This window comes from Ranitomeya variabilis, chromosome 3 (assembly GCF_051348905.1).
Source record: "Ranitomeya variabilis isolate aRanVar5 chromosome 3, aRanVar5.hap1, whole genome shotgun sequence".
Lineage (NCBI taxonomy): Eukaryota > Metazoa > Chordata > Amphibia > Anura > Dendrobatidae > Ranitomeya > Ranitomeya variabilis.
This window is the reverse complement of record NC_135234.1, coordinates 312,085,947-312,113,636: the sequence shown is the minus strand read 5'-3', so window position 1 is coordinate 312,113,636 and position 27,690 is coordinate 312,085,947. Positions and strand designations below refer to the sequence as shown.

Below are 27,690 nucleotides of genomic sequence, written 5' to 3'. Positions count from 1 at the left end.
CACAGCAGAAATGTATGGGCACTGACCGATTCCATCTACTGGTGGTCTGCACATCGGCTTAGATCATAGCAATGCTGCCTGATCTGATTGGGTTAAATTCATCCAGTATATCCCACAATCTGACGAAGTAATTGTTGGAATAACAAGTTGCATACAGAGCTGTGGTGGGATACAAATCATACAGTGGGTCTAACATGCACATTTACCTGTTTCTGCTCCATACACAAGTTTTGCACATAGCTACAAGTAGTACATTTGGGCAGGACAAGTTTTGTAGCAATATTGCTATTGGTATCGCTTTAACAAGCAGATCTCATAAGTTACTTATTAGAAAAATTCTGCTGACCTCTGCCCCCTTCGCATAATTATACCCTATAAATACCCATGTTGACTGTGCCTCCTACATTCATATGCCGCAGCAATGCCAAGCAAGACTGTTCTTCCTACTGCTGAAGAAGCCCTACCAGGGAGGGCTGAAGCGCTCAAGGTGGCAGGTAAGAATGTCCGTTCATGAACACTATATGAAGGAAGAGAACACTCTTCTAACATGCAAGGTAATTACCGTAAGTAACATAGGATTGCTGAGAGTCACAACTCTCCTTAGTATTTCTCCAGTCTTTGCATGCATTTTATTATCTATTCCTCTTCGCAGCCAAGCATGCTGTAAATGGAAACTCAATGTTAGAACCATACCCGGCAGGATTTGAGTTGGCAATGTTTGGTAAGTCCTTCTGATCTGTTATTCATGACCTGACATGTCGTCAATATCATTGTAGTGTAAAACCCCTTTAATGGTACACTAATTAATAGGACACTAGCTTATGACTGGCTCAAGCAAATGTATGTGCGCTACCTTATTTAGTATCAAAGATGGCTGGACCCTACAAAACTAGCACATTAACCTTTTGTGTCACCTTTATTTCCTTATATTTTAGAAGCTTTTGAGAACAGGGTACTCACTCCTCTTCCTCACATTAATTAGTTTCTTACCATGCAAAGCATTATTTTTTTGTACATGTCCCCTATGAATTCTTACATGCTGCAGAATATGTTCTGCAAATATAGATTACTATTTATAATAATATTATATTAAAGTGGTTGTCTACTGCTGAAAGCCCCATTGTTAAACGCTGGATAAAATCCCCCACATATTTGCCTTCTGGACCAGCGCGGTGTCTCCCGCTGGTGACGAGACCTTTTATCACATTGACACAGCACAAACATTTTAGAGAATATACACTCTGGCACTCGTGGTCGGGCCCCCACACCATTCAGGCAAAAGTTAATCTCTCTTTCAATCGGGTCATCCTGTATTTTTTCTTTGTTGTATGGTGGTGGCATTTGCCTCATTGGTCTACATTGGACAATAAATTTTCATTTGAGTGCCCAAGCTTTTTTGTTATTTACAGCACAAACATTGCTAGAATGGCGCTGGTTTGGGAAGTATGTTTTACTTTATTTTATTTAGGTTATTTAGTGGACAACCCCTTTAAGTTGCAAATAGTAACACATTTTAACCCCTTTATTCCCAAGGGTGATTTGCACATTAATGACCGGGCCAATTTTTGCAATTCTGACCACTGTCACTTTATGAGGTTATAATTCAGGAATTCGGTGATTCTGAAAAGGTTTTTTCGTGACATATTGTACTTCATGATAGCGGTAAAATATTTTCTGTATAACTTGCGTTTATTTGTGAAAAAAATGGAAATTTGGCGAAAATTTAAAATTTAGCAATTTTCAAACTTTGAATTTTTAAGCCCTTAACTCCTTTCTGACATCCAACGTACTATCCCGTCCATGTGGGCTGGGCCCATCTGACCATGGACGGGATAAAACATCATAGCCGTTCGGCGGCGCACACAGGGTGGTGTTCGGCCGATCAGGGCCGGGTGTCAGCTGATTCTCACAGATGACACGCGGCACTAAGTGCCAGGAGCGGTCATGGACCGCTCCAGTCACTTTAACCCCGGAACACTGCGATCAAACATGATCGCAGCGTTATGGAGCCAGCACAGGGGCTGACAGCCCCTCTGCCTTTGGATCGGAGACCCCTCGGCATGCCGCGGTGTCCCGATCGCTGCCATGGAGACCCAATGTCGTCATGAAGACATCCGGGTCTCCAGAGCTGAGAGACTTCCTGTCATGCTGCGCAGTGCATGTCAGGAAGTCTCTAAGGTCAGTGTACAGAAGCTGCAGCGCTGACAGCTTCTATAGCATGCAGATCTGCACAAAATTATTGTCCCATAGTGGGACAAAGTGTAAAAGTTCAAATGAATTAAAAAAAAAAAAATTGTAAAAATATTTAAAAAAAATTAAAAAAAATAATAAAAAATCCATATTTATTCTATCAATAAATAAATATTTCAATGAAAATAAAATCTAAACAATAAAAGTAAACATATTTGGTATCCCCGTGTTCTAAATGACCGACCTATAAAACTGTCCCACTAGTTAACCCCTTTAGTGAACAGCATAAAAATAAAAAAAACAAGGCAAAAAACAATGCTTTATCATCATACTGCCGAACAAAAAGTGGAATAACATGCAATCAAAAAGACAGATATAAATAACAATGGTACCGCTGAAAACGCCATCTTGTCCTGCAAAAAAAAAGCCACTATACAGCTCCATCAGCAGAAAAAGAAAAAGTTATAGCTGTCAGAATAAAGCGATGCAAAAATAATAATAAAAATAAATAATAAAAATAAAATAATAAAATAAAAGCCCCAAAACATAAAAAAAATATAAATACGGTATCGCTGTAATCATACTGACCCAAAGAATTAGGCTGCCTGTACCAATTTCACCACACGCGGAACGGTATTAACCCCTTTACCCCCAAAGGTGGATTACACATTAATGACCGGGCCAATTTTTACAATCCTGACCACTGTCCCTTTTTGAGATTATAACTCTGGAATATTTCAACGGATCCTGATGATTCTGACTTTGTTTTCTCGTGACATATTGTACTTCATGATAGTGGTAAAATTTCTTTGATATTACCTGCGTTTATTTCTGAAAAAAACGGAAATTTGGTGAAAATTTTGAAAATTTCGCAATTTTCCAAATTTGAATTTTTATGCCCTTAAATCACAGAGATATATCACACAAAATACATAATAAGTAACATTTCCCACATGTCTACTTTACATCAGCACAACTTTGGAGCCAACATTTTTTTTTTAGGGAGTTATAAGGGTTAAAAGTTGACCAGCAATTTCTCATTTTTACAACACCATTTTTTTAGGGACCACATTTGAAGTCACTTCTATATGATAGAAAATACCCAAATATGACACCATTATAAAAACTGCACCCCTCATGGTGCTGAAAACCACATTCAAGAAGTTTATTAACCCTTCAGGTATTTCACAGGAATTTTTGGAATGTTTAAAAAAAATGAACATTTAACTTTTTTTCACAAAAAAATTACTTTAGCTCCAATTTGTTTTATTTTACCAAGGGTAATAGGAGAAATTGGACCCCAAACGTTGTTGTGCAATTTGTCCTGAGTACGCTGATACCTGATATGTGGGGGTAAACCACTGTTTGGGCACATGGCAGAGCTTGGAAGGGAAGGAGCACCGTTTGACTTTTCAATGCAAAATTGACTGGAATTGATATAGGACGCCATGTCAAGTTTGGAGAGCCCCTGATGTGCCTAAACATTGAAAACATTGAAACTACCCACAAGTGACACCATTTTGGAAAGTAGACCCCCTAAGGAACTTATCTAGATGTGTGGTGAGCACTTTGACCCACCAAGTGCTTCACAGACGTTTATAATGTAGAGCCGTAAAAATAAAAAATCATATTTCTTCACAAAAATTATCTTTTCGCCCCCAATTTTTTATTTTTCCAAGGGTAACAGAAGAAATTGGACCCCAAGTGTTGTTGTGCAATTTGTCCTGAGTACGTTGATATCCCATATGTGGGGGTAAACCTCTGTTTCGGCGCATGACAGAGCTCAGAAGGGAAGGAGCACCGTTTGGAATGCAGACTTAGATGGAATGGTCTGCAAGCATCACATTGCGTTTGCAGAGCCCCTGATGTACCTAAACAGTAGAAACCCCCCACAAGTGACCCCATATTGGAAACTAGACCCCCCCAAGGAACTTATCTAGATGTGTTGTGAGAACTTTGAACCCCCAAGTGTTTCACTACAGTTTATAATGCAGAGCCATGAAAATAAAAAATCATTTTTTCCCACAAAAATGATTTTTTAGCCCCCAAATTTTTATTTTACCAAGGGTAACAAGAGAAATTGGGCCACAAAAGTTTTTGTCCAAGTTTTCCTGAGTATGCTGATACCCCATATGTTGGGGTAAACCCCTGTTTGGGCGCACGGGAGAGCTCGGAAGGGAAGGAGCACTGTTTTACTCTTTCAACACAGAATTGGCTGGAATTGAGATCGGACGCCATGTCGCGATTCGAGAGCCCCTGATGTGCCTAAACAGTGGAAACCCCCCAATTCTAACTGAAACCCTAACCCAAACACACCCCTAATCCCAAACCTAACCATAACCCTAATCAAACCCCTAATCCGAACACGCCCTTAGCCCTAATCCCAACCATACCCCTAACCCCAACACACCCCTAACCCTAATCCCAACTTTAAAAACACCCCTAACTCCAATACACCCCTAACCCTGATCCCAACCATAACCCTAACCACACCCCTAATCCAAACCCTAATCCTAACATTAGCCCCAACCCTAACCCTAACTTTAGCCCCAACCCTAACTTTAGCCCCAACCCTAACCATAACTTTAGGCCCAACCCTAACTGTAGCCCCAACCCTAACTGTAGCCTTAACCCTAACTTTAGCCCTAACCCTAATGAGAAAATGGAAATACATTTTTTTAAAATTTATTAATTTTCCCTAACTAAGGGGGTGATGAAGGGGGTTTGATTTACTATTTATAGTGGGGGGGGGGGGTTTAGCGGATTTTTATGATTGGCAGCTGTCACACATTAAAAGACGCTTTTTTTGGCAAAAAATAGTTTTTGCGTCTCCACATTTTGAGAACTATTATTTTTCCATAATTTGGTCCATAGAGTCATGTGAGGCCTTGTTTTTTGTGGGACGAGTTGATGTTTTTATTGGTACTATTTTCGGGCACGTGACATTTTTTGATCGCTTTTTATTCCGATTTTTGTGAGTCAGAATGACCAAAAACCAGCTATCCATGAATTTCTTTTGGGGGGCGTTTATACCATTCCATGTTTGGTAAAATTGATAAAGCAGTTTTATTCTTCGGGTCAGTACCATTGCAGAGATACCTCAATTATATCATTTTTTTTATGATTTGGCGCTTTTATTAGATAAAAACTATTTTATATAAAAAATAATTATAACCATAACTTTTTTTTTTTCTGATGACGCTGTATGGCAGCTCGTTTTTTGCGGGACAAGATGATGTTTTCAGCGGTACCATGTTTTTTTATATCCGTCTTTTTGATCGCGTGTTATTTCACTTTTTGTTCGGTGGTAAGATAATAAAGCGTTGTTTTTTGCCTTGTTTTTTTTTTTTTATGGTGTTCACTGAACTAGTTAACTAGTGGGACAATTTTATTGGTCGGGTTGTTACGGACACGGCGATACTAACTATGTGTACTTTTATTTAGATAAAGAAATGTATTTATTGGAACAATATATATATATATTTTTTTTTTTATTTAGGATTTTTTTGTGTCAGATCGCTGATCTGACACTTTGCACAGCACTGTGTCAGATCAGCAATCTGACAGGCAGTACTGCAGGCTTGCCGGCGCCTGCTCTGAGCAGGCGCTTACAAGCCACCTCCCTGCAGGACCCGGAAGGAACCGCACGGCCATTTTGGATCCGGGGCCTACAGGAAGGAGACGCTAGGAACAACGCAATCACATCATGTTATTCCGAGGGTCTCGGAAGCATGCAGGGAGCCTCCTCCCTGCACGATGATTCACTATGCCACCAAAACGCTGTGATCATGTTTGATCGCAGTGTTCCGGGGGTTAATGTGCCAGGAGCGGTCCGTGACCGCTCCTGGCGCATAGTGTCGGATGTCAGCTGTGATAGTTAGCTGGCGATCAGCCGCGCTCCCCCTGTGAGCGCAGCTGATTGGTGATGACGTACTATCCCGTCGGTGGTCATAGGGGCCCAGAACACCTAGACGGGATAGTAAGTCAGATGTCAGAAAGGGGTTAAAAGAAAAAAATCATAATTTGCTGGTTTTTGTTCATTCTGCCTCCCAAAAATCGGAATAAAAAGTGGGAAAAAAAGTCATGTGCCCAAAAATGGTACCAATAAGAACGTCATCTTGTGCCGCAAAAAAATTATAGCTCTCAAAATGTGGTGATGCAAAAACTATTTTTTGAAATAAAAAGCGCCTTTTAGCATGTGACAGCAGCCAAACATGAAAACTCGCTATAATGACTCTTTCACACGTTCTGATATTTCCGGTACCGGAGATGTCAGTGTCCGTGTGTGTAATACTTGCGGCACACGTGTGGCATGCGTGTGCCGCATCAGTACCACGAAGACGGGCTCCAAGGAAGAAGCATTACAGTAAGCGCTGTTCCCCGGCGTCAGGTGCTGAACATGCTCTCATCATTCTCCCCTGCTCTGCTGGCAATTGGCACAAGCAGGGGAGAATGACAGCTATCATCATTCTCCCCTGCTCTGCCAGCGATCGGCACAAGTTCAGCACCCGGTGCCGAAGAACAGCACTTACTGTAACGCTTCTTCCCCGGCGCCGATGCGTGTCACTTGGATAACATCCATGTGTGTTATGCATATGCACGTGTGCTGGATGTTTTGTGGCCCGTGCTGACATTAAAAAACAGACATGTCAGCGTGTTTTGCCCATGGGCACGCGGTCTGTGGAAACACACTGACATGTGCACAGACCCATTCACTTGAACCGTTCCTCCGAGTTTCTCCGCATGGCTGCCCAATGGTATAAAATTCTGTGACACACCCATGTTGTCAATATGATCACTGCACCCCTAGATGAATTCAATGAGAGGTGTAATTCATAAAATGGGGTCACTTATGTGGGGTTCTGCTGTTTTGGCACCTCATGGGCTCTCCCATTGGGTCATGGCACCTGCAAACCATAACAGTAAAATCTGTCGCTCCTTCCCTTCTGAGCTCTGCCATGTGCCCAAACAGTGGTTTACCCCCACATATGGGGTATCAGCATACTCAGAACCAATTGCACAATGAAGCTTGGGGTCCAATTTCTTCTGTTACCCTTGGGAAAATAAAACATTGGAGGCAGAAAGATCATTTTTGTGGAAAAAATATGATTTTTTATTTTTATGGCTCTACGTTATAATCTTCTGTGAAGCTCTTGGGTGTTCAAAGTTCCCACCACACATCTAGATAAGTTCCTTGGGGGTATAGTTTCCAAAATGGGGTCACTTGTGGGGGGTTTCCACTGTTTAGGCACATCAGGGGCCTTCCAAATGCAACATGACGCCCGCAGACCATTCCATCAAAGTCTGCATTCCAAAACGTCACCTCTTCCCTTCCGAGACCCGACGTGTGCCCATACAGTAGTTTTCACCCACATATGGGGTATCAGCATACATAGGACAAATTGGGCAACAGATTTTGGGGTCCAATTTCTCCTGTTACCCTTGGGAAAATAAAAGATCATGTTTGTGGAAAAAATTAGATTTTTTTTTATTTTCACGCCCGGTTGTTATAAACTTTAGTGAAACACCTGGGGGTTAAGTTCTCATCATACATCTAGATAAGTTCCTTGGGGGGTCCAGTTTCCAAATTGGTGTCACTTGTGGGGGGTTTCCACTGTTTAGGCACATCAGGAGTTCTCCAAATGCAACAATGCGTCCGATCTCAATTCCAGCCAATTTTGCATTGAAAAAGTCAAATGGCACTCCTTCCCTTCCGAGCTCTGCCATGCGCCAAAACAGTGGTTTACCCCCACATATGAGGTACCAGCGTACTCAGGACAAATTGCACAATAAGTTTTGGGGTTCTGTTACCCTTGGGCAAATTAAAATTGGGGGTGAAATGATAATTTTTTGTGGAAAAAATATGATTTTTTAATTTTACGACTCTACATTATAAACTTCTGTGAAGCCTGTGGGGGTTCAAAGTGCTCACCACACAACTAGATAAGTTTCTTGGGGGGCCTAGTTTCCAAAATGGTGTCATTTGTGGGGGTTTCCACTGTTAAGGCACATCCGGCGCTCTCCAAACATGACATGGCATTTGATCTCAATTCCAGCCAATTTTTCATTGAAAAGTCAAACGGCGCTCCTTCCCTTCCGAGCTCTGCCATGCGCCCAAACAGTGGTTTACCCCCACATCTAAGTTCCCACCACACATCTAGATAAGTTCCTTGGGAGGTCTAGTTTCTAAAATGGTGTCACTTGTGGAGGGGAGTTTCCACTGTTTAGGCACATCAGGGGCTCTCCAAATGGTACATGGCGTCCTATCTCAATTCCAGCCAATTTTGCGTTGACAAAGTCAAACGGTGCTCCTTCCCTTCTGAGCTCTGCCATGCACCCAAACAGTGGTATCCCCCACCTATGGGGTATCAGCATACTCAGGACACATTACACAATAACTTTTGGGGTCCAATTTCTCCTTTTACCCTTGGGAAAATAAAAAAAATTGGATCTGAAGTACTTTTTTTGTGAAAAAATGTAAAGGTTCGTTTTTTTAAACATTCCAAAAATTCCTGTGAAGCACTAGAAGGGTTAATAAACTTCTTGAATGTGTTTTTGCGCACCTTGAGGGGTGCAGTTTTTAGAATAGTGTAACGTTTGGATATTTTCTATCATATAGACCCCTCAAAGTGACTTCAAATGTGATGTGGTCCCTAAAAAAAAATGGTGTTGTAAAAATGAGAAACTGCTGGTCAACTTTTAACCCTTATAACTCCCTAAGAAAAAAAAAATTGGTTCCAAAAATGTGCTGATGTAAAGTAGACATGTGGGAAATGTTTCTTAAGTATTTTGTGTGACATACACTCACCGGCCACTTTATTAGGTACACCATGCTAGTAACGGGTTGGACCCCCTTTTGCCTTCGGAACTGCCTCAATTCTTCGTGGCATAGATTCAACAAGGTGCTGGAAGCATTCCTCAGAGATTTTGGTCCATATTGACATGATGGCATCACACAGTTGCCGCAGATTTGTCGGCTGCACATCCCAAAGATGCTCCATACAAAGCAGGATGGATCCATGCTTTCATGTTGTTTACGCCAAATTCTGACCCTACCATCCGAATGTCGTAGCAGAAATCGAGACTCATCAGACCAAGCAACGTTTTTCCAATCTTCTACTGTCCAATTTCGATGAGCTTGTACAAATTGTAGCCTCAGTTTCCTGTTCTTAGCTGAAAGGAGTGGTACCCGGTGTGGTCTTCTGCTGCTGTAGCCCATCTGCCTCAAAGTTCGACGCACTGTGCGTTCAGAGATGCTCTTAGGCCTACCTTGGTTGTAACGGGTGGCGATTTGAGTCACTGTTGCCTTTCTATCAGCTCGAACCAGTCTGCCCATTCTCCTCTGACCTCTGGCATCAACAAGGCATTTCCGCCCACAGAACTGCCACTCACTGGATTTTTTTTCTTTTTCGGACCATTCTCTGTAAACCCTAGAGATGGTTGTGCGTGAAAATCCCAGTAGATCAGCAGTTTCTGAAATACTCAGACCAGCCCTTCTGGCACCAACAACCATGCCACGTTCAAAGGCACTCAAATCACCTTTCTTCCCCATACTGATGCTCGGTTTGAACTGCAGGAGATTGTCTTGACCATGTCTACATGCCTAAATGCACTGAGTTGCCGCCATGTGATTGGCTGATTAGAAATTAAGTGTTAACAAGAAGTTGGACAGGTGTACCTAATAAAGTGGCCAGTGAGTGTATCTGTGTGATTTAAGGGCATGAAAATTCAAAGTTGGAAAATTGCAAATTTTTTAAATTTTTTCTCAAATAAGCTCAAGTCATATCAAAGAAATGTTACCACTTTCATGAAGTATAATATGTCACAAGAAAACAGTGTCAGAATCACCAGGATCCGTTGAAGCGTTCCAGAGTTATAATCTCATAAAGGGACAGTGGTCAGAATTGTAAAAATTGGCCTGGTCATTAACATGCAAACCACCCTTGGGGCTAAACATGTTAAATCACAGAGATGAGTCACACAAAATAGTTAATAAAAAACATTTCCCACATGTCTACTTTACATCAGCAATGTAACCAATTTTTTTTGTAAGGAAGTTATAAAGGTTAAAAGTTGACCAGCGATTTTTCATTTTTCCAATAAAATTTACAAAACCATTTTTTTTAAGGACCACCTCACATTTGAAGTCACTTTGAGGGATCTGTATGAAAGAAGATACCCAAAAGTGACACCATTCTAAAAACTGCACCACTCAAGGTACTCAAAACCACATTCATTAAGTTTATTAACCTTTCAGGTGCTTCACAGGAAATTTTTGAAAAAGAAAAAAACAACCTTTAACTTGTTTTCACAAAAAAATGATTTCAGATCTAATTTTTCTTATCTTGATAATGTTAACAGGAAAAATTGGACCCCAAAAATTCTTGCGTAATTTCTCCTGAGCATGCCGATACCCTATATGAGGGATAAAATGACTATTTGGGCGCACGACAGAGCTCGGAAGGGAAGGAGCGTCATTTTAATTTTTGAATGCAAACTTTGCTGGAGCAATTGGCCAACGCCATGTTGTGTTTGGAAAGCCCCTGATGTGCCTAAACAGTGCAAATCCATCACAAGTGACACCATTTTGGAAACTAAACCCCTCAGGGAATTGATCTAAATGTGTGGTGAGCACATTGAACTCTCAGGTGCTTCACAGAAGTTTTTAACGTTGAGCTGTAAAAAAAAAAAATCTAATTTTTCCCACAAATATGTTTTCAGCCAAAATAATGCATTTTCATAAGGGTAGCAGGAGAAAGTGCACCATACAATTTGTTGTGCAATTACTCCTGAATGCGCCGATAACCCATATGAGAGAGAAAACTACTGTCTGGGGGCATGGCATGGCTCGGAATGGAAGGAGCGTCATTTCACTTTTTGAGTGCAAAATTTCCTGGAATCATTAGTGCATGTCATGTCCCATTTGGAGAGCCCCACGCCATCCGTGTGTGCGATCATGTAGACGTAATAATCTATCCCTGGTCAGATAGACCCAGGTCATATTGACAGATTATTACGCCTAATGTCAGAAAGGGGTTAAAGAGCAGCGCTACATGGAAGTCTTATCCTGACTGTCGCCTTTTGACACTCTACAGGCATGGGCTGTTTCTGGGGAGTTGAACGACTGTTCTGGAGACAGAAGGGGGTCTTCTCTACACAAGTTGGTTATGCAGGAGGTTTTACAAAGAATCCCACATATGAAGAAGTGTGCACTGGTAAGTACTTTCTCTTAGGCCTCATTCAGACGTCCGTGATGTATCTGTTTTTTTTTTCACAGATACAACACATACCCACTTTAATCTATGGTGCTGCTCAAGTGTCCGTGTTCTTCACAGACAGTGTCTGTGCAAAACAGACATGTCAGTTTCTTTCTGGCAGCACAAATGACAAGGGAGAATACAAGTCTATGGGTCCGTGAAAAACATCTACAGCACAGGGATGGCGTCCGTGTGCCATTCATGTTTAACATTGCAAATTATAAGAAAAGCTTTGTTTCTTTCTTCCTTTATCCATCTGTGAAAACCACTGATGACAGTGATGGTGAAAACGGACATACGGATGACACACTGATGGTGAAAATGGACACACGGATGACACACTGATGGGGAAAACAGACACACGGATGACACACTGATGTTAACAACGGACGACACACTGATGATAAAAACAGACTCACAGATGACACACTGATGGCAACAACGGATGCACGGACGACACACTGATGGTAAAAATGGACACTGATAACAAACTGATGGTAAAAATGGACAACACTGGTGATGGCACCATTTTTTTACATATGTGTTTAAACATGGACATGTGAATGAGGCTTGGAATTCATTTTATAATGCTACCTGTTACCTACTTTAGCATTCTTTATACACATAAATCTGTACACACCTTCTACATGAAGGTTAGCCAGTTTTTGCTTTTAGCTATTAAATGCACTAAAACAATGGTGGCATCTGTTCAACATACACATATATTTCTTTACTGATAGAAGAACAAGAATTTCAAGTTAAAGAGTAACTGCACTTTTAGAATTCTTTTGATATGTCATAGAGACATATAATCTCCAAAAAGCTGTGGCACCGCGATAATTTTGTGGAAAAAAACTTTACTTTTATTTAATCCATAACCCTTTAACCCTGAAGCCTGTTTTCACCTCCCTGACCGGGCAATTTTTTCAAGACTGTGGAGACCTGTGTGTCTTAACTAGTGCCTTCTCCCCTCCCACCAATGCCGCAATGAAACACACACAGTCCTAGGTGGGTTGAACAGGTCGGTCACAGTTTATTAATTACATAAGCAGAAAAAGGCAATTACATTTCGTAATGGGCAGCTTGCGCCGAGCTCCTGTCCATGATCGACAGGTGAATTAGCCCAATGAGCGGTTACGAACCTTTGCCCTCCTCCGCTTCTTCTTCTGTGACTTAGTAAAGTTAACGATGGTTAGTTATATATACACTTATATACCGTATTTTCCGGCGTATAAGACGACTGGGCGTATAAGACGACCCCCCAACTTTACCAGTTAAAATATAAAATCTTCTTAAAAGTCGGGGGTCTTCTTATACACCCTATGTCGTCTTATAGGGCCGGTGAATATGTGCCTTTTGGGGGGGGGGGGGGGAGTGATCCTGATGACGAGGGGGCGTCTCACAGGAAAGTGAGTATCCCCCATTACCTTATCGTAGCGGTGCAGCGTGGGGGTCTCAGTGCTGGGAGTGGCGGCGGCGGCGGCTGCTGTGCTCTGGTGCGGCGGTTGCTGTGCTCTGGTGCGGCGGCTCCTCTTCTGTGTGGGGCCTCTGTGCTGTGCGGTGGCGGTGGCGGCGGCATATCTTTATCCAGTTGGGGCTCCTCCGGCATCTCCTTAGCCCTGGAGGCCCCGCCGCAACTCCATCGGTGCAATGCAGCGGCCATTTTCCCGGAGGCAGCTCAATAGGTGCGATGCGGTGGCCTCCGGGAAAATGGCCGCTGCTCAGATTCAGATCTCGTCCCGAAATCTCGGGACACGAGATCTGAATCTGAGCAGCGGCCATTTTCCCGGAGGCCACCACATTGCACCGATGGAGTTGCGGCGGGGCCTCCAGGGCTAAGGAGATGCCGGAGGAGCCCCAACTGGATAAAGATACGCCGCTGCCGCCGCCACCTCACAGCACAGAGGCCCCACACAGAAGAGGAGCCGCCGCACCAGAACACAGCAGCCGCCGCCGCTCCCAGCACTGACACCCCCACGCTGCACCGCTAGGATAAGGTAATGGGGATTACTCACTTTCCTGTGAGACGCCCCCTCGTCATCAGGATCACTCCCCCTCCCCACCCACCATATACACCGGCGTACAAGTCGATTCCCGGCGTATAAGATGACCCCCGACTTTTAAGAAGATTTTCGGGGGTTAAAAAGTCGTCTTATACGCCGGAAAATACGGTACATTTTTTTTTATACAATATAATTTACAAATTTGCATCTTTCCGCCAATTAGTATGGCCATTTACCCCCATTAACCACTATAAGGGAGGGAGGGTGGGACAAAAGCTTCCAGGTGTCCGCCGGGGAAAAGAGGAAGTTACTGGCACGGACGCCTGGATTTAACCCCTGTAGGTGTGGCAGTAGGACCCTTCCCCTTTAGGGACCATTGGCCAGCAGGGGCATCCTAAGTAGTGCATCATCAAGAGGAGTGGTGCGAAGGGGGAACTGGGCACTGACCGTATTTTATTGTTGTTTGCTATATGTGCACCCCAGTCAGAGGCACGCACCTTATACAGGACCGCGCCTGCCAGTCTGTGGAGACCTGTGTGTCGTAACCAGTGCCTTCCCCCCCTCCCACCAATCCCTCAATGAAACACACACTGTCCTAGGTGGGTTTAACAGGTCGGTCACAGTTTATTAATTACATAAGCAGAAAAAAGCAATTACATTTCGTAACGGGCAGCTCGCGCCGAGCTCCTGTCCATGATCGACAGGTGAATGGGCCCAACGAGCGGTTACGAACCTTTGCCCTCCTCCGCTTCTTCCGCCACTGAGGATCGTGTGTATGACCTACACAGGACTCTGACCCCCACCTAACAACCTTAGGGCCTGTTCAACCTCATCCTGTTATCCAGACAGAAAAATATCGAGGTCAATGTCCGTCAGGTGAACTCCGTCCGGTCGTAATAGTACCGTGTTGTTCCCTTGCAGCTGGTGGTGACGAATTACAATACCGCCCTTTCCTCTCACAAATTTTCCGATCCGAGCATTGAATTTCCTTCTTGTGCAATCTATGGCTTTTTCATCTCTTGCGCCACGCCAGGTGGCCTGAGGTATCATCTCCGACCACACCAGTATCATATTTGTGAATAAACAGCTGAACCGTTCCATATCCATTGTCATCCATTTGTACAGGTCGGCCACCTTTTGCTTGCCTAGATCATTGCCACCCGCGTGTAACACTATTATCACCGGGTGTTTCGCCCTCCTTGCTATGTCAACCATCTCTTTGAACACCTGTTTCCATTGGAGGCCTCTGATACCCCTCCAGTTAACTTCTAGGCCCGGGAGGCCAAGACTTTTTCCTCGCGGCCGCAGTGTGGCCCTTTTTTCCGCCCAGTAGACTTAGGAATGTCCTACAACCCAAACTTCTACTCCTGTAAGAGACAGCATATGTTAATTCAGCAAATCAGATCTTATGTATCTGGTGAAGCATGTGGACTTCCAACGACCCATTCTCTGCACCTCGACTTCTGACACTCCTGCTCTAGCTGGTTCTGTGGGTGCCCTGATCCGGAACGAATATGTTCCATACTCCTTTGTATTAGCGCCTGGGATCGTACCTGGATTTTCTCACCCGAATGCGCAGAGCATCGCTGCATATGACTATGTCCTCATTAATTAGGCCTCCTTCCAACGCGTTTTTTGACCGTGGTAGTAATTCGCTGATGCGCAGTGCTCCGAAAAAGGCGATCGCAAAAGCTGCCGATATCAGGACCGCCTCGTATTGCGATGTGCAGACTGATGGGGATATCGAAATCATATCATGCAATAGCCTCAGTGAAATGGGGCAGCGACATTTTTGGCTTGGCTGAAGCCTTTTCAATCCTTTAATGGCTTGCTTAATGAAAAAGAACTTTATTATGTCTGCCCATCCCAGTATTTGACAAAAAAAGGCTAACCCTGATAATTTCCGTTGCGCCGACGTCCCCGACGCCCCGCTTTCCTTAAGCCTTAGTAGAACTTCGGCCGTCACCGCACCTTGTGTTCGGTCGCTTTTATCAACTGGCCTACCCTGAATTAATGAGCACCAGTCCTCCCAAGCATTACCATAGACCTGCTAGGTAGCCGGCGAAACGGAGGCACAGATTAAGGGCATCAGTGATTGGCCACTGTGTCCCACAGGGATAGTGGATACTGAATACCCCGGATGTCATGATCTCCATGGCCAGAGAACTAGCATAAGCCTCTATAGGAACAAGCTCTTGGAAGATGTAACTATACTGACCATGAACTAAACCTACCGCATCATCTAGAAGTAGCCAGGTAGCATGTCCTACTTTTTATCCCTATATGCCCAGCGCCGGCCGGAGAACTAAATAATGCTAGCAGAGGGAAATATAAGACCTGACTCACCTCTAGAGAAATGCCCAAAAAAAAGGAGACAGAAGCCCCCCACATATATTGGCGGTGATATGAGATGAAACAACAAACGCAGCAGGAAAATAGTTTTAGCAAATTTGAGGTCCGCTTTCTAGATAGCAGAAGACAGAAAGCATACTTTCATGGTCAGTAGAAAACCCTAACAAAACACATCCAGAAATTACTTTAGGACTCTGGCATTAACTCATAATACCAGAGTGGCAATTCCTGATCAACAAGAGCTTTCCAGACACAGTAACGAAACTGCAGCTGTGAACTGGAACCAAAATACAAAAACAAAACATGGACGAATGTCCAACTTATCTAGTAGATGTCTGGGAGCAGGAACAAGCACAGAGAGGCTTCTGATAACATTGTTGACCGGCAAGCATCTAACAGAGAAGCCAGGTTATATAGCGACACCCAGATCTAATCAGAACAGGTGAACAGGGAAGATGATGTCACAAGTTCAATTCCACCAGTAGCCACCGGGGGAGCCCAGAATCCAAATTCACAACAGTACCCCCCCCTCAAGGAGGGGGCACCGAACCCTCACCAGAACCACCAGGGCGATCAGGATGGGCCCTATGAAAGGCACGAACCAGATCAGAGGCATGAACATCAGATGCAGTGACCCAAGAATTATCCTCCTGGCCATATCCCTTCCACTTGACCAGATACTGGAGTCTCCGTCTGGAAACACGGGAGTCTAGGATTTTTTCCACAACGTACTCCAACTCACCCTCAACCAACACCGGAGCAGGAGGCTCAACGGAAGGCACAACCGGTGCCTCATACCTGCGCAATAACGACCGATGAAAAACGTTATGAATAGAAAAGGATGCAGGGAGGTCCAAACGGAAGGAAACAGGGTTAAGAATCTCCAATATTTTATACGGACCGATGAACCGAGGCTTAAACTTAGGAGATGAGACCCTCATAGGGACAAAACGAGAAGACAACCACACCAAATCTCCAACACAAAGCCGAGGACCAACACGACGGTGACGGTTGGCAAAAAGCTGAGTCTTCTCCTGGGACAACTTTAAATTGTCCATCACCTGCCCCCAGATATGATGCAATCTCTCCACCACCGCATCCACTCCAGGACAATCCGAGGATTCCATCTGACCGGAGGAAAATCGAGGATGGAACCCCGAATTACAGAAAAACGGGGAAACCAAGGTGGCAGAGCTGGCCCGATTATTGAGGGCGAACTCCGCCAATGGCAAAAAAGCAACCCAATCATCCTGGTCAGCAGACACAAAACACCTCAGATATGTCTCCAGGGTCTGATTAGTCCGCTCGGTCTGGCCATTAGTCTGAGGGTGAAAAGCAGACGAAAAAGACAAATCTATGCCCATCCTAGCACAAAATGCCCGCCAAAATCTAGACACAAATTGGGTTCCTCTGTCAGAAACGATATTCTCAGGAATACCATGCAAACGAACAACATTTTGAAAAAACAGGGGCACCAACTCGGAAGAAGAAGGCAATTTGGGCAGGGGAACCAAATGAACCATCTTAGAAAAACGGTCACACACCACCCAGATGACAGACATCTTCTGAGAAACAGGCAGATCTGAAATAAAATCCATCGAGATGTGTGTCCAAGGCCTCTTAGGAATAGGCAAGGGCAACAATAATCCACTAGCCCGAGAACAACAAGGCTTGGCCCGAGCACAAACGTCACAAGACTGCACAAAGCCTCGCACATCTCGTGACAGGGAAGGCCACCAGAAGGATCTTGCCACCAAATCCCTGGTACCAAAAATTCCAGGATGACCTGCCAACGCAGAAGAATGCACCTCAGAGATGACTTTACTGGTCCAATCATCAGGAACAAACAGCCTATCAGGCGGACAACGATCCGGTCTATCCGCCTGAAACTCCTGCAAGGCCCGCCGCAGGTCTGGAGAAACGGCTGACAAGATAACTCCCTCCTTAAGAATACCTGTGGGGTCAGAGTTGCCAGGTGAATCAGGCTCAAAACTCCTAGAAAGGGCATCCGCCTTAACATTCTTAGAACCTGGTAGGTACGATACCACAAAATTAAACCGAGAAAAAAATAATGACCAGCGCGCCTGTCTAGGATTCAGGCGCCTGGCGGTCTCAAGATAAATCAAATTTTTGTGGTCAGTCAATACCACCACCTGATGTCTGGCCCCCTCGAGCCAATGGCGCCACTCCTCAAACGCCCACTTCATGGCCAAAAGCTCCCGATTCCCAACATCATAATTCCGCTCAGCGGGCGAAAATTTACGGGAAAAGAAGGCACAAGGCCTCATCACGGCGCAGTCAGAACTTTTCTGCGACAACACTGCCCCAGCTCCGATCTCAGAAGCGTCGACCTCAACCTGAAAAGGAAGAGTCACATCAGGCTGACGCAACACAGGGGCAGAAGAAAAACAGCGCTTAAGCTCCTGAAAGGCCTCCACAGCATCAGGGGACCAATTAGCAACATCAGCACCCTGTCTAGTCAAATCGGTCAATGGCTTAACGACATCCGAAAAACCAGAAATAAATCGACGATAAAAGTTGGCAAAGCCCAAAAATTTCTGAAGACTTTTAAGAGAAGAGGGCTGCGTCCAATCACAAATAGCTTGAACCTTGACAGGATCCATCTCAATGGAAGAGGGAGAAAAAATATATCCCAAAAAGGAAATTCTCTGAACCCCAAAAACGCACTTAGAACCCTTGACACACAGAGAATTAGACCGCAAAACCTGAAAAACCCTCTTAACTTGCCGGACATGAGAGTCCCAGTCATCCGAAAAAATCAGAATATCATCCAGATACACTATCATAAATTTATCCAAAAAATCGCGGAAAATATCATGCATAAAGGACTGGAAGACTGAAGGGGCATTAGAAAGACCAAAAGGCATCACCAAATACTCAAAGTGGCCCTCGGGCGTATTAAATGCGGTTTTCCACTCATCCCCCTGCCTGATCCGCACCAAATTATACGCCCCACGGAGATCAATCTTAGAGAACCACTTGGCCCCCTTTATGCGAGCAAACAAATCAGTCAGCAACGGCAATGGGTATTGATATTTAACCGTGATTTTATTCAAAAGCCGATAATCAATACATGGTCTCAAAGAGCCGTCTTTTTTTGACACAAAGAAAAAACCGGCTCCTAAGGGAGATGACGAAGGACGAATATGTCCCTTTTCCAAGGACTCCTTTATATATTCTCGCATAGCAGTATGTTCAGGCACAGACAGATTAAATAAACGACCCTTTGGGTATTTACTACCCGGAATTAAATCTATAGCACAATCGCACTCACGGTGCGGAGGTAGTGAACCAAGCTTGGGTTCTTCAAAGACGTCACGATAGTCAGACAGGAACTCAGGGATTTCAGAGGGGATAGATGATGAAATGGACACCAAAGGTACGTCCCCATGAGTCCCCTTACATCCCCAGCTCAACACAGACATAGCTCTCCAGTCAAGGACTGGGTTGTGAGACTGCAGCCATGGCAATCCCAGCACCAAATCCTCATGTAGATTATACAGCACTAGAAAACGAATAGTCTCCTGGTGATCCGGATTAATACACATAGTCACTTGTGTCCAGTATTGTGGTTTATTATTAGCCAATGGGGTGGAGTCAATCCCCTTCAGAGGAATAAGAGTTTCCAAAGGCTCTAAATCATACCCACAACGATTGGCAAAGGACCAATCCATAAGACTCAAAGCGGCGCCAGAGTCGATATAGGCGTCAGTAGTAATAGATGACAAAGAGCAAATCAGGGTCACAGACAAAATAAATTTAGACTGTAAAGTGCCAATGGAAACAGATTTATCAAGCTTTTTAGTACGTTTAGAGCATGCTGATATAACATGAGTAGAATCCCCACAATAGAAACACAACCCATTTTTCCGTCTAAAATTCTGCCGCTCGCTTCTGGACAGAATTCTATCACACTGCATGCTTTCTGGCGTCTTCTCAGTGGACACCGCCAGATGGTGCACTGGTTTGCGCTCCCGCAGACGCCTATCGATCTGAATGGCCATTGTCATGGACTCATTCAGACCCGCAGGCACAGGGAACCCCACCATAACATCCTTAATGGCATCAGAGAGACCCTCTCTGAAAGTAGCCGCCAAGGCACACTCATTCCACTGAGTAAGCACAGACCATTTACGGAATCTTTGGCAGTAAATTTCAGCTTCATCTTGCCCCTGCGATAGGGACATCAAAGTTTTTTCTGCCTGAAGTTCCAAATGAGGTTCCTCATACAGCAAGCCCAAGGCCAAAAAAAACGCATCCACATTGCGCAACGCAGGATCCCCTGGTGCCAATGCAAAAGCCCAGTCTTGAGGGTCGCCGCGGAGCAAGGAAATCACAATCCCAACCTGCTGTGCAGAGTCTCCAGCAGAACGAGATTTCAGGGACAAAAATAGCTTACAATTATTTCTAAAATTCTGAAAGCTAGATCTATTCCCTGAGAAGAATTCCGGCAAAGGAATTCTCGGCTCAGATACCGGAGCATGAATAATAAAATCTTGCAAATTTTGTACTTTCGTGGTGAGATTATTCAAACCTGCAGTTACACTCTGAAGATCCATTATTAACAGGTGAACACAAAGCCATTCAAAGATTATAAGGAGAGAGAAAAAAAAGAAAGACTGCAGCATAGACAGACTGGCAAGTGATCCAATTAAGAGCACAGAAAAAAAAAAAAAAAAAACTCTCAGCAGACTTCTTATTTCTCTCCTTTCTCAGCCAAGGATTTTAACCCTTTAGTGGGCCGGTCAAACTGTCATGATCTCCATGGCCAGAGAACTAGCATAAGCCTCTATAGGAACAAGCTCTTGGAAGATGTAACTATACTGACCATGAACTAAACCTACCGCATCATCTAGAAGTAGCCAGGTAGCATGTCCTACTTTTTATCCCTATATGCCCAGCGCCGGCCGGAGAACTAAATAATGCTAGCAGAGGGAAATATAAGACCTGACTCACCTCTAGAGAAATGCCCAAAAAAAAGGAGACAGAAGCCCCCCACATATATTGGCGGTGATATGAGATGAAACAACAAACGCAGCAGGAAAATAGTTTTAGCAAATTTGAGGTCCGCTTTCTAGATAGCAGAAGACAGAAAGCATACTTTCATGGTCAGTAGAAAACCCTAACAAAACACATCCAGAAATTACTTTAGGACTCTGGCATTAACTCATAATACCAGAGTGGCAATTCCTGATCAACAAGAGCTTTCCAGACACAGTAACGAAACTGCAGCTGTGAACTGGAACCAAAATACAAAAACAAAACATGGACGAATGTCCAACTTATCTAGTAGATGTCTGGGAGCAGGAACAAGCACAGAGAGGCTTCTGATAACATTGTTGACCGGCAAGCATCTAACAGAGAAGCCAGGTTATATAGCGACACCCAGATCTAATCAGAACAGGTGAACAGGGAAGATGATGTCACAAGTTCAATTCCACCAGTAGCCACCGGGGGAGCCCAGAATCCAAATTCACAACACCCGGAGTTGCGCATTGGGATGCTGGATTCTGAAAGCCTGCCAATTGGAAAATAACAGTGAGTTAATGATATTTTTGTCTACTTCCGCCACAATGGTGGCTCTACACCAAATATTGTTTTCTAGGCATAGCAGTGCTAGCCAACGCAAGAGAGCGAGTATGGGCAAGGATGAGGATGACGTGGTTTAGACTCCTTGCTGTTTTTGTATTTTTTGTTTGGAAACGAATGTTCATGTTTATCAACTGATTAGCCCATATCTCAACAGCCGCCACAATTGCAAACATTTCCCATAGGGCTGGGTCGCGCCCCCAGTTTGATGTGGTCCATAGCTCTGACCAATCGTATTTGCACCATTGGTTTTTGTAGATTGCTGCAAAACCCTCTTTTTTGCTCCACCCTATTGCCAGTCCAAGGTCCTTGCTTGCAGTCTCTCTAGCCATGGCATATGTGTGACCGTTGTACGATTGCAGGAACGTGAGCCAAATTCTATGGCCGGGCTGAGAAGCGTCTTTTGTTGCCAACAATAGTCTGCGCGAGAATGCTCTGCCAGCCGGCATTACGTGGCAGGTGTACGTCAGTAGACCCTATAATGCCTGCATTTGCTGGAGGGTTACTTCTTTAACTTCGCGGAAGCCTTCCAACATCTGCTGTGTTTTATCCATCGGTAAGCGGAAAATTATTGAATTGGTGTCTATTTCGATGCCTAAGAAAGGCAATACGTTGCACTGTCCCTCTGTTTTTTCGGGTGATAATGGTATGCCGAATTGCCGTGAGATAGCTTTGAATTTCTTTAGTAGATCAAAGCAAAATTTAGAATTTCTGGGGCTGACGAGCAAAAAATTGTCGAGGTAATGAATTAGGGATTTGCTGCCTGTTTCATACCGAACTACCCAATCCAAGAAGGTACTGAATAATTCGAAATAGTGACATGGGATGGAACATCCCATTGGTAAACTCATATCGAATAATAGTGCTGGTCCACTTTGCAGCCCAGTAGGTGGAAACATTCGGGGTGCACAGGTTGTAAACGGAATGCCGATTCTATGTCTGATTTGGCTAGCAGGGCGCCGGGTCCGGTTGCCCGAACTAGTTCCACCACCTTTTCGAAAGAGGCGTATGTGACAGAAGCTTCTTCTAGAAAGATAGCGTCATTAACCGATTCGCCGTTTGGGTGAGAAAGATGATGGAGTAAACAATATTTTCCGGGTTCCTTTTTTGGTATAATGCCTAACGGCGATATTTTGATGTTTTTGAAGGGGAGCGACTGAAAGGGGCCTGCTATTCTACCTAGTTCCATCTCCTTTTGTATTTTTTGTCTTAGGATTTCGGGAAATTCACAAGCAGATTTTAAGTTATCAGATAGGGTTGGCGTTCTTGTAAACTTGAAGGGGATAAAAACCCCGTCCGTAAAGCCAGCTTGTAGTTGCTGTGCTGCTTTTTTATTGGGGTAGAGGTCTAGCCAGGGGCCCATCGCGGTTACGCTCACTGGGGTTCTGCCTTGTAGGCGCTTTGTATGGCTGGCGAGTGCACCTTGATGCTGGGCGTCCCCCCCCCCCCCCCCGCAACCTGAGCAGTCATGTCTGAATTTGCATAGCACGTGGAAAAGCCCCGGGTTTTCGTACGACCACTGAGTTTTGACCTGCAGCTGCGAAGTAATTAGTAGTCGTAGTTGAAAAGGGTAACTGCTTCTGCGACAGCATCAGAGGCAATCACACGTCTGTCGCTTTAACTCCCCACCCTAGATTGGGCTGTAGGGCCAGCCGCCTGCAGAACTCCTCGTCATACCGCTACCAGGCTGAACCGCCATGCGATTTGTATGAACTATTTATCATGTCCTGATATATAAATAATTCGGAGCAGTGTTCCGGATGCTTCTGGCCTAAATACATTACAGCCCAATACTGCGAAGGACTGAAGCCAATTATTCATAGCTAATGCTATTTTTGATCTATTCCTATCATAACCCCGTTTGTTAGCTTTATCCACTGTTTGTTGGTCGGCTGATAGCAGCCACCATATGTCAACATAATCGTTGTTCCAGATTTTTTGTCTAGTCTCCTGGTCTATATGAGCGCCTAGCGGTCTGATCCCACAGAAAAACTAGTCTTTGTGTAGACTCTCTGACTGTATTTATACATTTTACTCCAAAGAAATGAAATTTACACAGAACACACTCAACTCAATGATACACCAACCGAGGCCTCCTAGATGATTAAATCAGGCCATCAAATGTTCAGTTCAAAAAATATAATTTATTTATAGCAAAAAAGAATTAATAAAACTATCCATCGATTATCATATACAATTTCAAAATGTGGGGATGCCTCCAAACCAATAACTGGTTTCAAGTGCGGTGCATGTATTAAAATAATAACACTTTTCAAGTAGGTAGTGAGGTAAGTCACAAGTTAGCTTATTCCTAGGTTATTATTGACTCAAATATATACAGTGGGGCAAAAAAGTATTTAGTCAGTCAGCAATAGTGCAAGTTCCACCACTTAAAAAGATGAGAGGCGTCTGTAATTTACATCATAGGTAGACCTCAACTATGGGAGACAAACTGAGAAAAAAAAATCCAGAAAATCACATTGTCTGTTTTTTTTATCATTTTATTTGCAGATTCTGGTGGAAAATAAGTATTTGGTCAGAAACAAAATTTCATCTCAATACTTTGTAATACATCCTTTGTTGGCAATGACAGTTGTCAAACGTTTTCTGTAAGTCTTCACAAGGTTGCCACACACTGTTGTTGGTATGTTGGCCCATTCCTCCATGCAGATCTCCTCTAGAGCAGTGATGTTTTTGGCTTTTCGCTTGGCAACACGAACTTTCAACTCCCTCCAAAGATTTTCTATAGGGTTGAGATCTGGAGACTGGCTAGGCCACTCCAGGACCTTGAAATGCTTCTTACGAAGCCACTCCTTCGTTGCCCTGGCGGTGTGCTTTGGATCATTGTCATGTTGAAAGACCCAGCCACGTTTCATCTTCAATGCCCTTGCTGATGGAAGGAGGTTTGCACTCAAAATCTCACGATACATGGCCCCATTCATTCTTTCATGTACCCGGATCAGTCATCCTGGCCCCTTTGCAGAGAAACAGCCCCAAAGCATGTTTCCACCACCATGCTTTACAGTAGGTATGGTGTTTGATGGATGCAACTCAGTATTCTTTTTCCTCCAAACACGACAAGTTGTGTTTCTACCAAACAGTTCCAGTTTGGTTTCATCAGACTATAGGACATTCTCCCAAAACTCCTCTGGATCATCCAAATGCTCTCTAGCAAACTTCAGACGGGCCCGGACATGTACTGGCTTAAGCAGTGGGACACGTCTGGCACTGCAGGATCTGAGTCCATGGTGGTGTAGTGTGTTACTTATGGTAGGCCTTGTTACATTGGTCCCAGCTCTCTGCAGTTCATTCACTAGGTCCCCCCGCGTGGTTCTGGGATTTTTGCTCACCGTTCTTGTGATCATTCTGACCCCACGGGGTGGGATTTTGCGTGCAGCCCCAGATCGAGGGAGATTATCAGTGGTCTTGAATGTCTTCCATTTTCTAATTATTGCTCCCACTGTTGATTTCTTCACTCCAAGCTGGTTGGCTATTGCAGATTCAGTCTTCCCAGCCTGGTGCAGGGCTACAATTTTGTTTCTGGTGTCCTTTGACAGCTCTTTGGTCTTCACCATAGTGGAGTTTGGAGTCAGACTGTTTTAGGGTGTGCACAGGTGTCTTTTTATACTGATAACAAGTTTAAACAGGTGCCATTACTACAGGTAATGAGTGGAGGAAAGAGGAGACTCTTAAAGAAGAAGTTACAGGTCTGTGAGAGCCAGAAATCTTGATTGTTTGTTTCTGACCAAATACTTATTTTCCACCAGAATATGCAAATAAAATGATAAAAAAACAGACAATGTGATTTTCTGTATTTTTTTTTCTCAGTTTGTCTCCCATAGTTGAGGTCTACCTATGATGTAAATTACAGACGCCTCTCATCTTTTTAAGTGGTGGAACTTGCACTATTGCTGACTGACTAAATACTTTTTTGCCCCACTGTAAATGATTCACCTGAAACAAGTATTTTATCTGTTAAGGTGCCAGCGTGCTACAGTAAATGACTAGTTGCAAAAACAGCCTAAAAGGCTTGTATAATAATAATGCATGAAACCCCATGCTGGTCTAGTACGTGTGCATATAGGTAACTATGATCTCCTGATTATGCTGTAGTTAGGGTACACCTGACCGCTTTGTTAGCATTTTGTGCTTGGGTGCATTACAATATGGTGTGGCCATGTCCACATTCTATAACGGAGTAACTTAAATGTGCATTATTATTATACAAGCCTTTTAGGCTGTTTTTGCAACTAGTCATTTACTGTAGCACACTGGCACCTTAACAGATAAAATACTTGTTTCATGTGAATCATTTATATATTTGAGTCAATAATAACCTAGGAATAAGCTAACTTGTGACTTGCCTCACTACCTACTTGAAAAGTGTTATTATTTTAATACATGCACCGCACTTGAAACCAGTTATTGGTTTGGAGGCATCCCCACATTTTGAAATTGTATATGCTAATTGATGGATTGTTTTATTAATTTTTTTTTGCTATAAATAAATTATATTTTTTGAACTGAACATTTGATGGCCTGATTTAATCATCTAGGAGGCCTCGGTTGGTGTATCTCTGACTGTATTGTTGTAGTGTTCACCACTGTACTGCTCGGATGTGCTAGGTGTAGAATTAGCTCCTTTATCGCTAAGGTTAGCTCCATTTCTTTTAAGTTACCCCCGTAGCGTAACAGTTCCTCGCTATTTTTGGAACACTCACCGCTGTGTGACTCTGGAGGAGTGTACACCGATCCTGGAGGAACCCCGGCTCCCGCTGATGTTGATGGGGTGATATCACAGGATGGGGAAACTGGCTCCTGCTACCGTGATGGCCTGGCTGGACACCAGGGAATCTTACGATACGTATTCCTGGTTGTTAGCCAACGTTGGAGCGCATGACGGACTGTCGTGCACTCGAGCTTAATTACAACCATGCAAGGGCGGAATTACGGCTCTGTCTTGTGCGACTGCATGGCAGCTGGCATGGCTGGAAGCTGTGGGGGATGGTTCTCCCCGGCTGATAGCCTTTGAGGGTGCGCGCGACTTATTGCATTTGTCACTTGCCCGATAACTCCCATCTGGACTCTGCGACGTCTCAGACCCTTCAGATGTGGCTGATGAAAGCCATCCTGAGGCCTGCGAACTGCGGCAGCTCCTATGCGAGCTGTGTCTGCGTCGGTAAAGGGAGGGATGAATAGAGGGATAGCGCGAATGGTGACGGTAGTTGCTAGAAGTAGATTGGGAGGATGTGTGGCATCTATGCCTGCGTCCGCCGTTACTATGCGGTGTATCGGGGGGGTTATTGGCCATAGTGGGTACAGTCCTGCTGCTTAGTAGGTGTCAGGACTCTGAACATTTTTTATTACCTTTTTGTGCATTACTGCCCTTTTCCAAGATGGCGTCTTTGGTGTCATGTGCACTGTGTCTTCCTGCTATAAAACTCCACCCCAGCCTTCAGCCTGTGCTAGAGTATTCTGCCTTGCATCCAGCTCCTGACCTCTGGTGACTCCCTGGCTATATACCTGCTCCTGTGAACCTGTGGGGTTATCCTGCTACTCTGCTCTGAGTTCCTGCTGCATACACCAGTTCCAGTAATCCTCCTTCATCTGCTGCTCGTGTTAGCTTCCTTCTGCATTTGCTGGACATGTAAGCTGTTTCTGCTCTGCAAGAACCTGAGACTATTACCCAGACCTCCCTGGTTGAGCTAAGATATTATTTGAACTGCCCTATAAGCATATCTATCTGTGTTGTGGACTAAGCAAGGACTTATTCGTGTCAAGTATCCTCAAGAATAATTGTGCTTCATAGACTTTCTGCGTGATTGCATTTTCCTCTGAAGTTTCCTATAGACTGCTGAGCTGCATTTGATATTTGCACCAAGTGTTGTGGACTTGAGTTTCTCTCTGCACCTGTTTGAATCACCGTGTGATAATATAGACTTTACCACTTATAAAACTGAAAGAGTCTCCTGAGTTATCCCCTATAATTATTACAGTAGGGGGGTTATGAGGTAACTGTAACCACTCCCATTACCGGAATATGGCGGGGCAGGGGTTAACGGGACATCTTTATTAGGTATTTGGGCTGTGAGGGGAGGTGCAAGTGTTAATGTAGGTATTTGGGCTGTGGGGGGGAGATGTAAATGGGTCCGTGTTTGGTGCCATTATTGATATGTCACATTAATCCGTATTGTACCGCTGTTGAACGCTCTGATCAGTCTGGTTGGACCGAACAGCGCGCTCTACAGCTGCCCTATTGTTTCCACAGCTGGTACCCC

At 44.1% G+C, this 27,690-nt stretch overlaps 1 protein-coding gene across 2 annotated transcripts in view; it reads left to right on the top strand.

The window, feature by feature from the left end:
* Positions 1-365: 365 nt before the first annotated feature.
* The window catches only part of LOC143815896 (peptide methionine sulfoxide reductase MsrA-like), a 110,529-nt gene continuing 83,204 nt past the window's right edge, over positions 366-27,690 (top strand). The window contains exons 1-3 of one of the 2 annotated variants that reach the window (XM_077295641.1): positions 367-494; positions 653-721; positions 11,286-11,405. In XM_077295641.1, the coding sequence (XP_077151756.1) occupies positions 422-494; positions 653-721; positions 11,286-11,405 (262 nt within the window). In that variant the 5' untranslated portion in view covers positions 367-421. Of the gene's footprint in view, positions 495-652; positions 722-11,285; positions 11,406-27,690 lie in introns of both variants that reach the window. The other variant, XM_077295642.1, reaches the window with a different exon arrangement.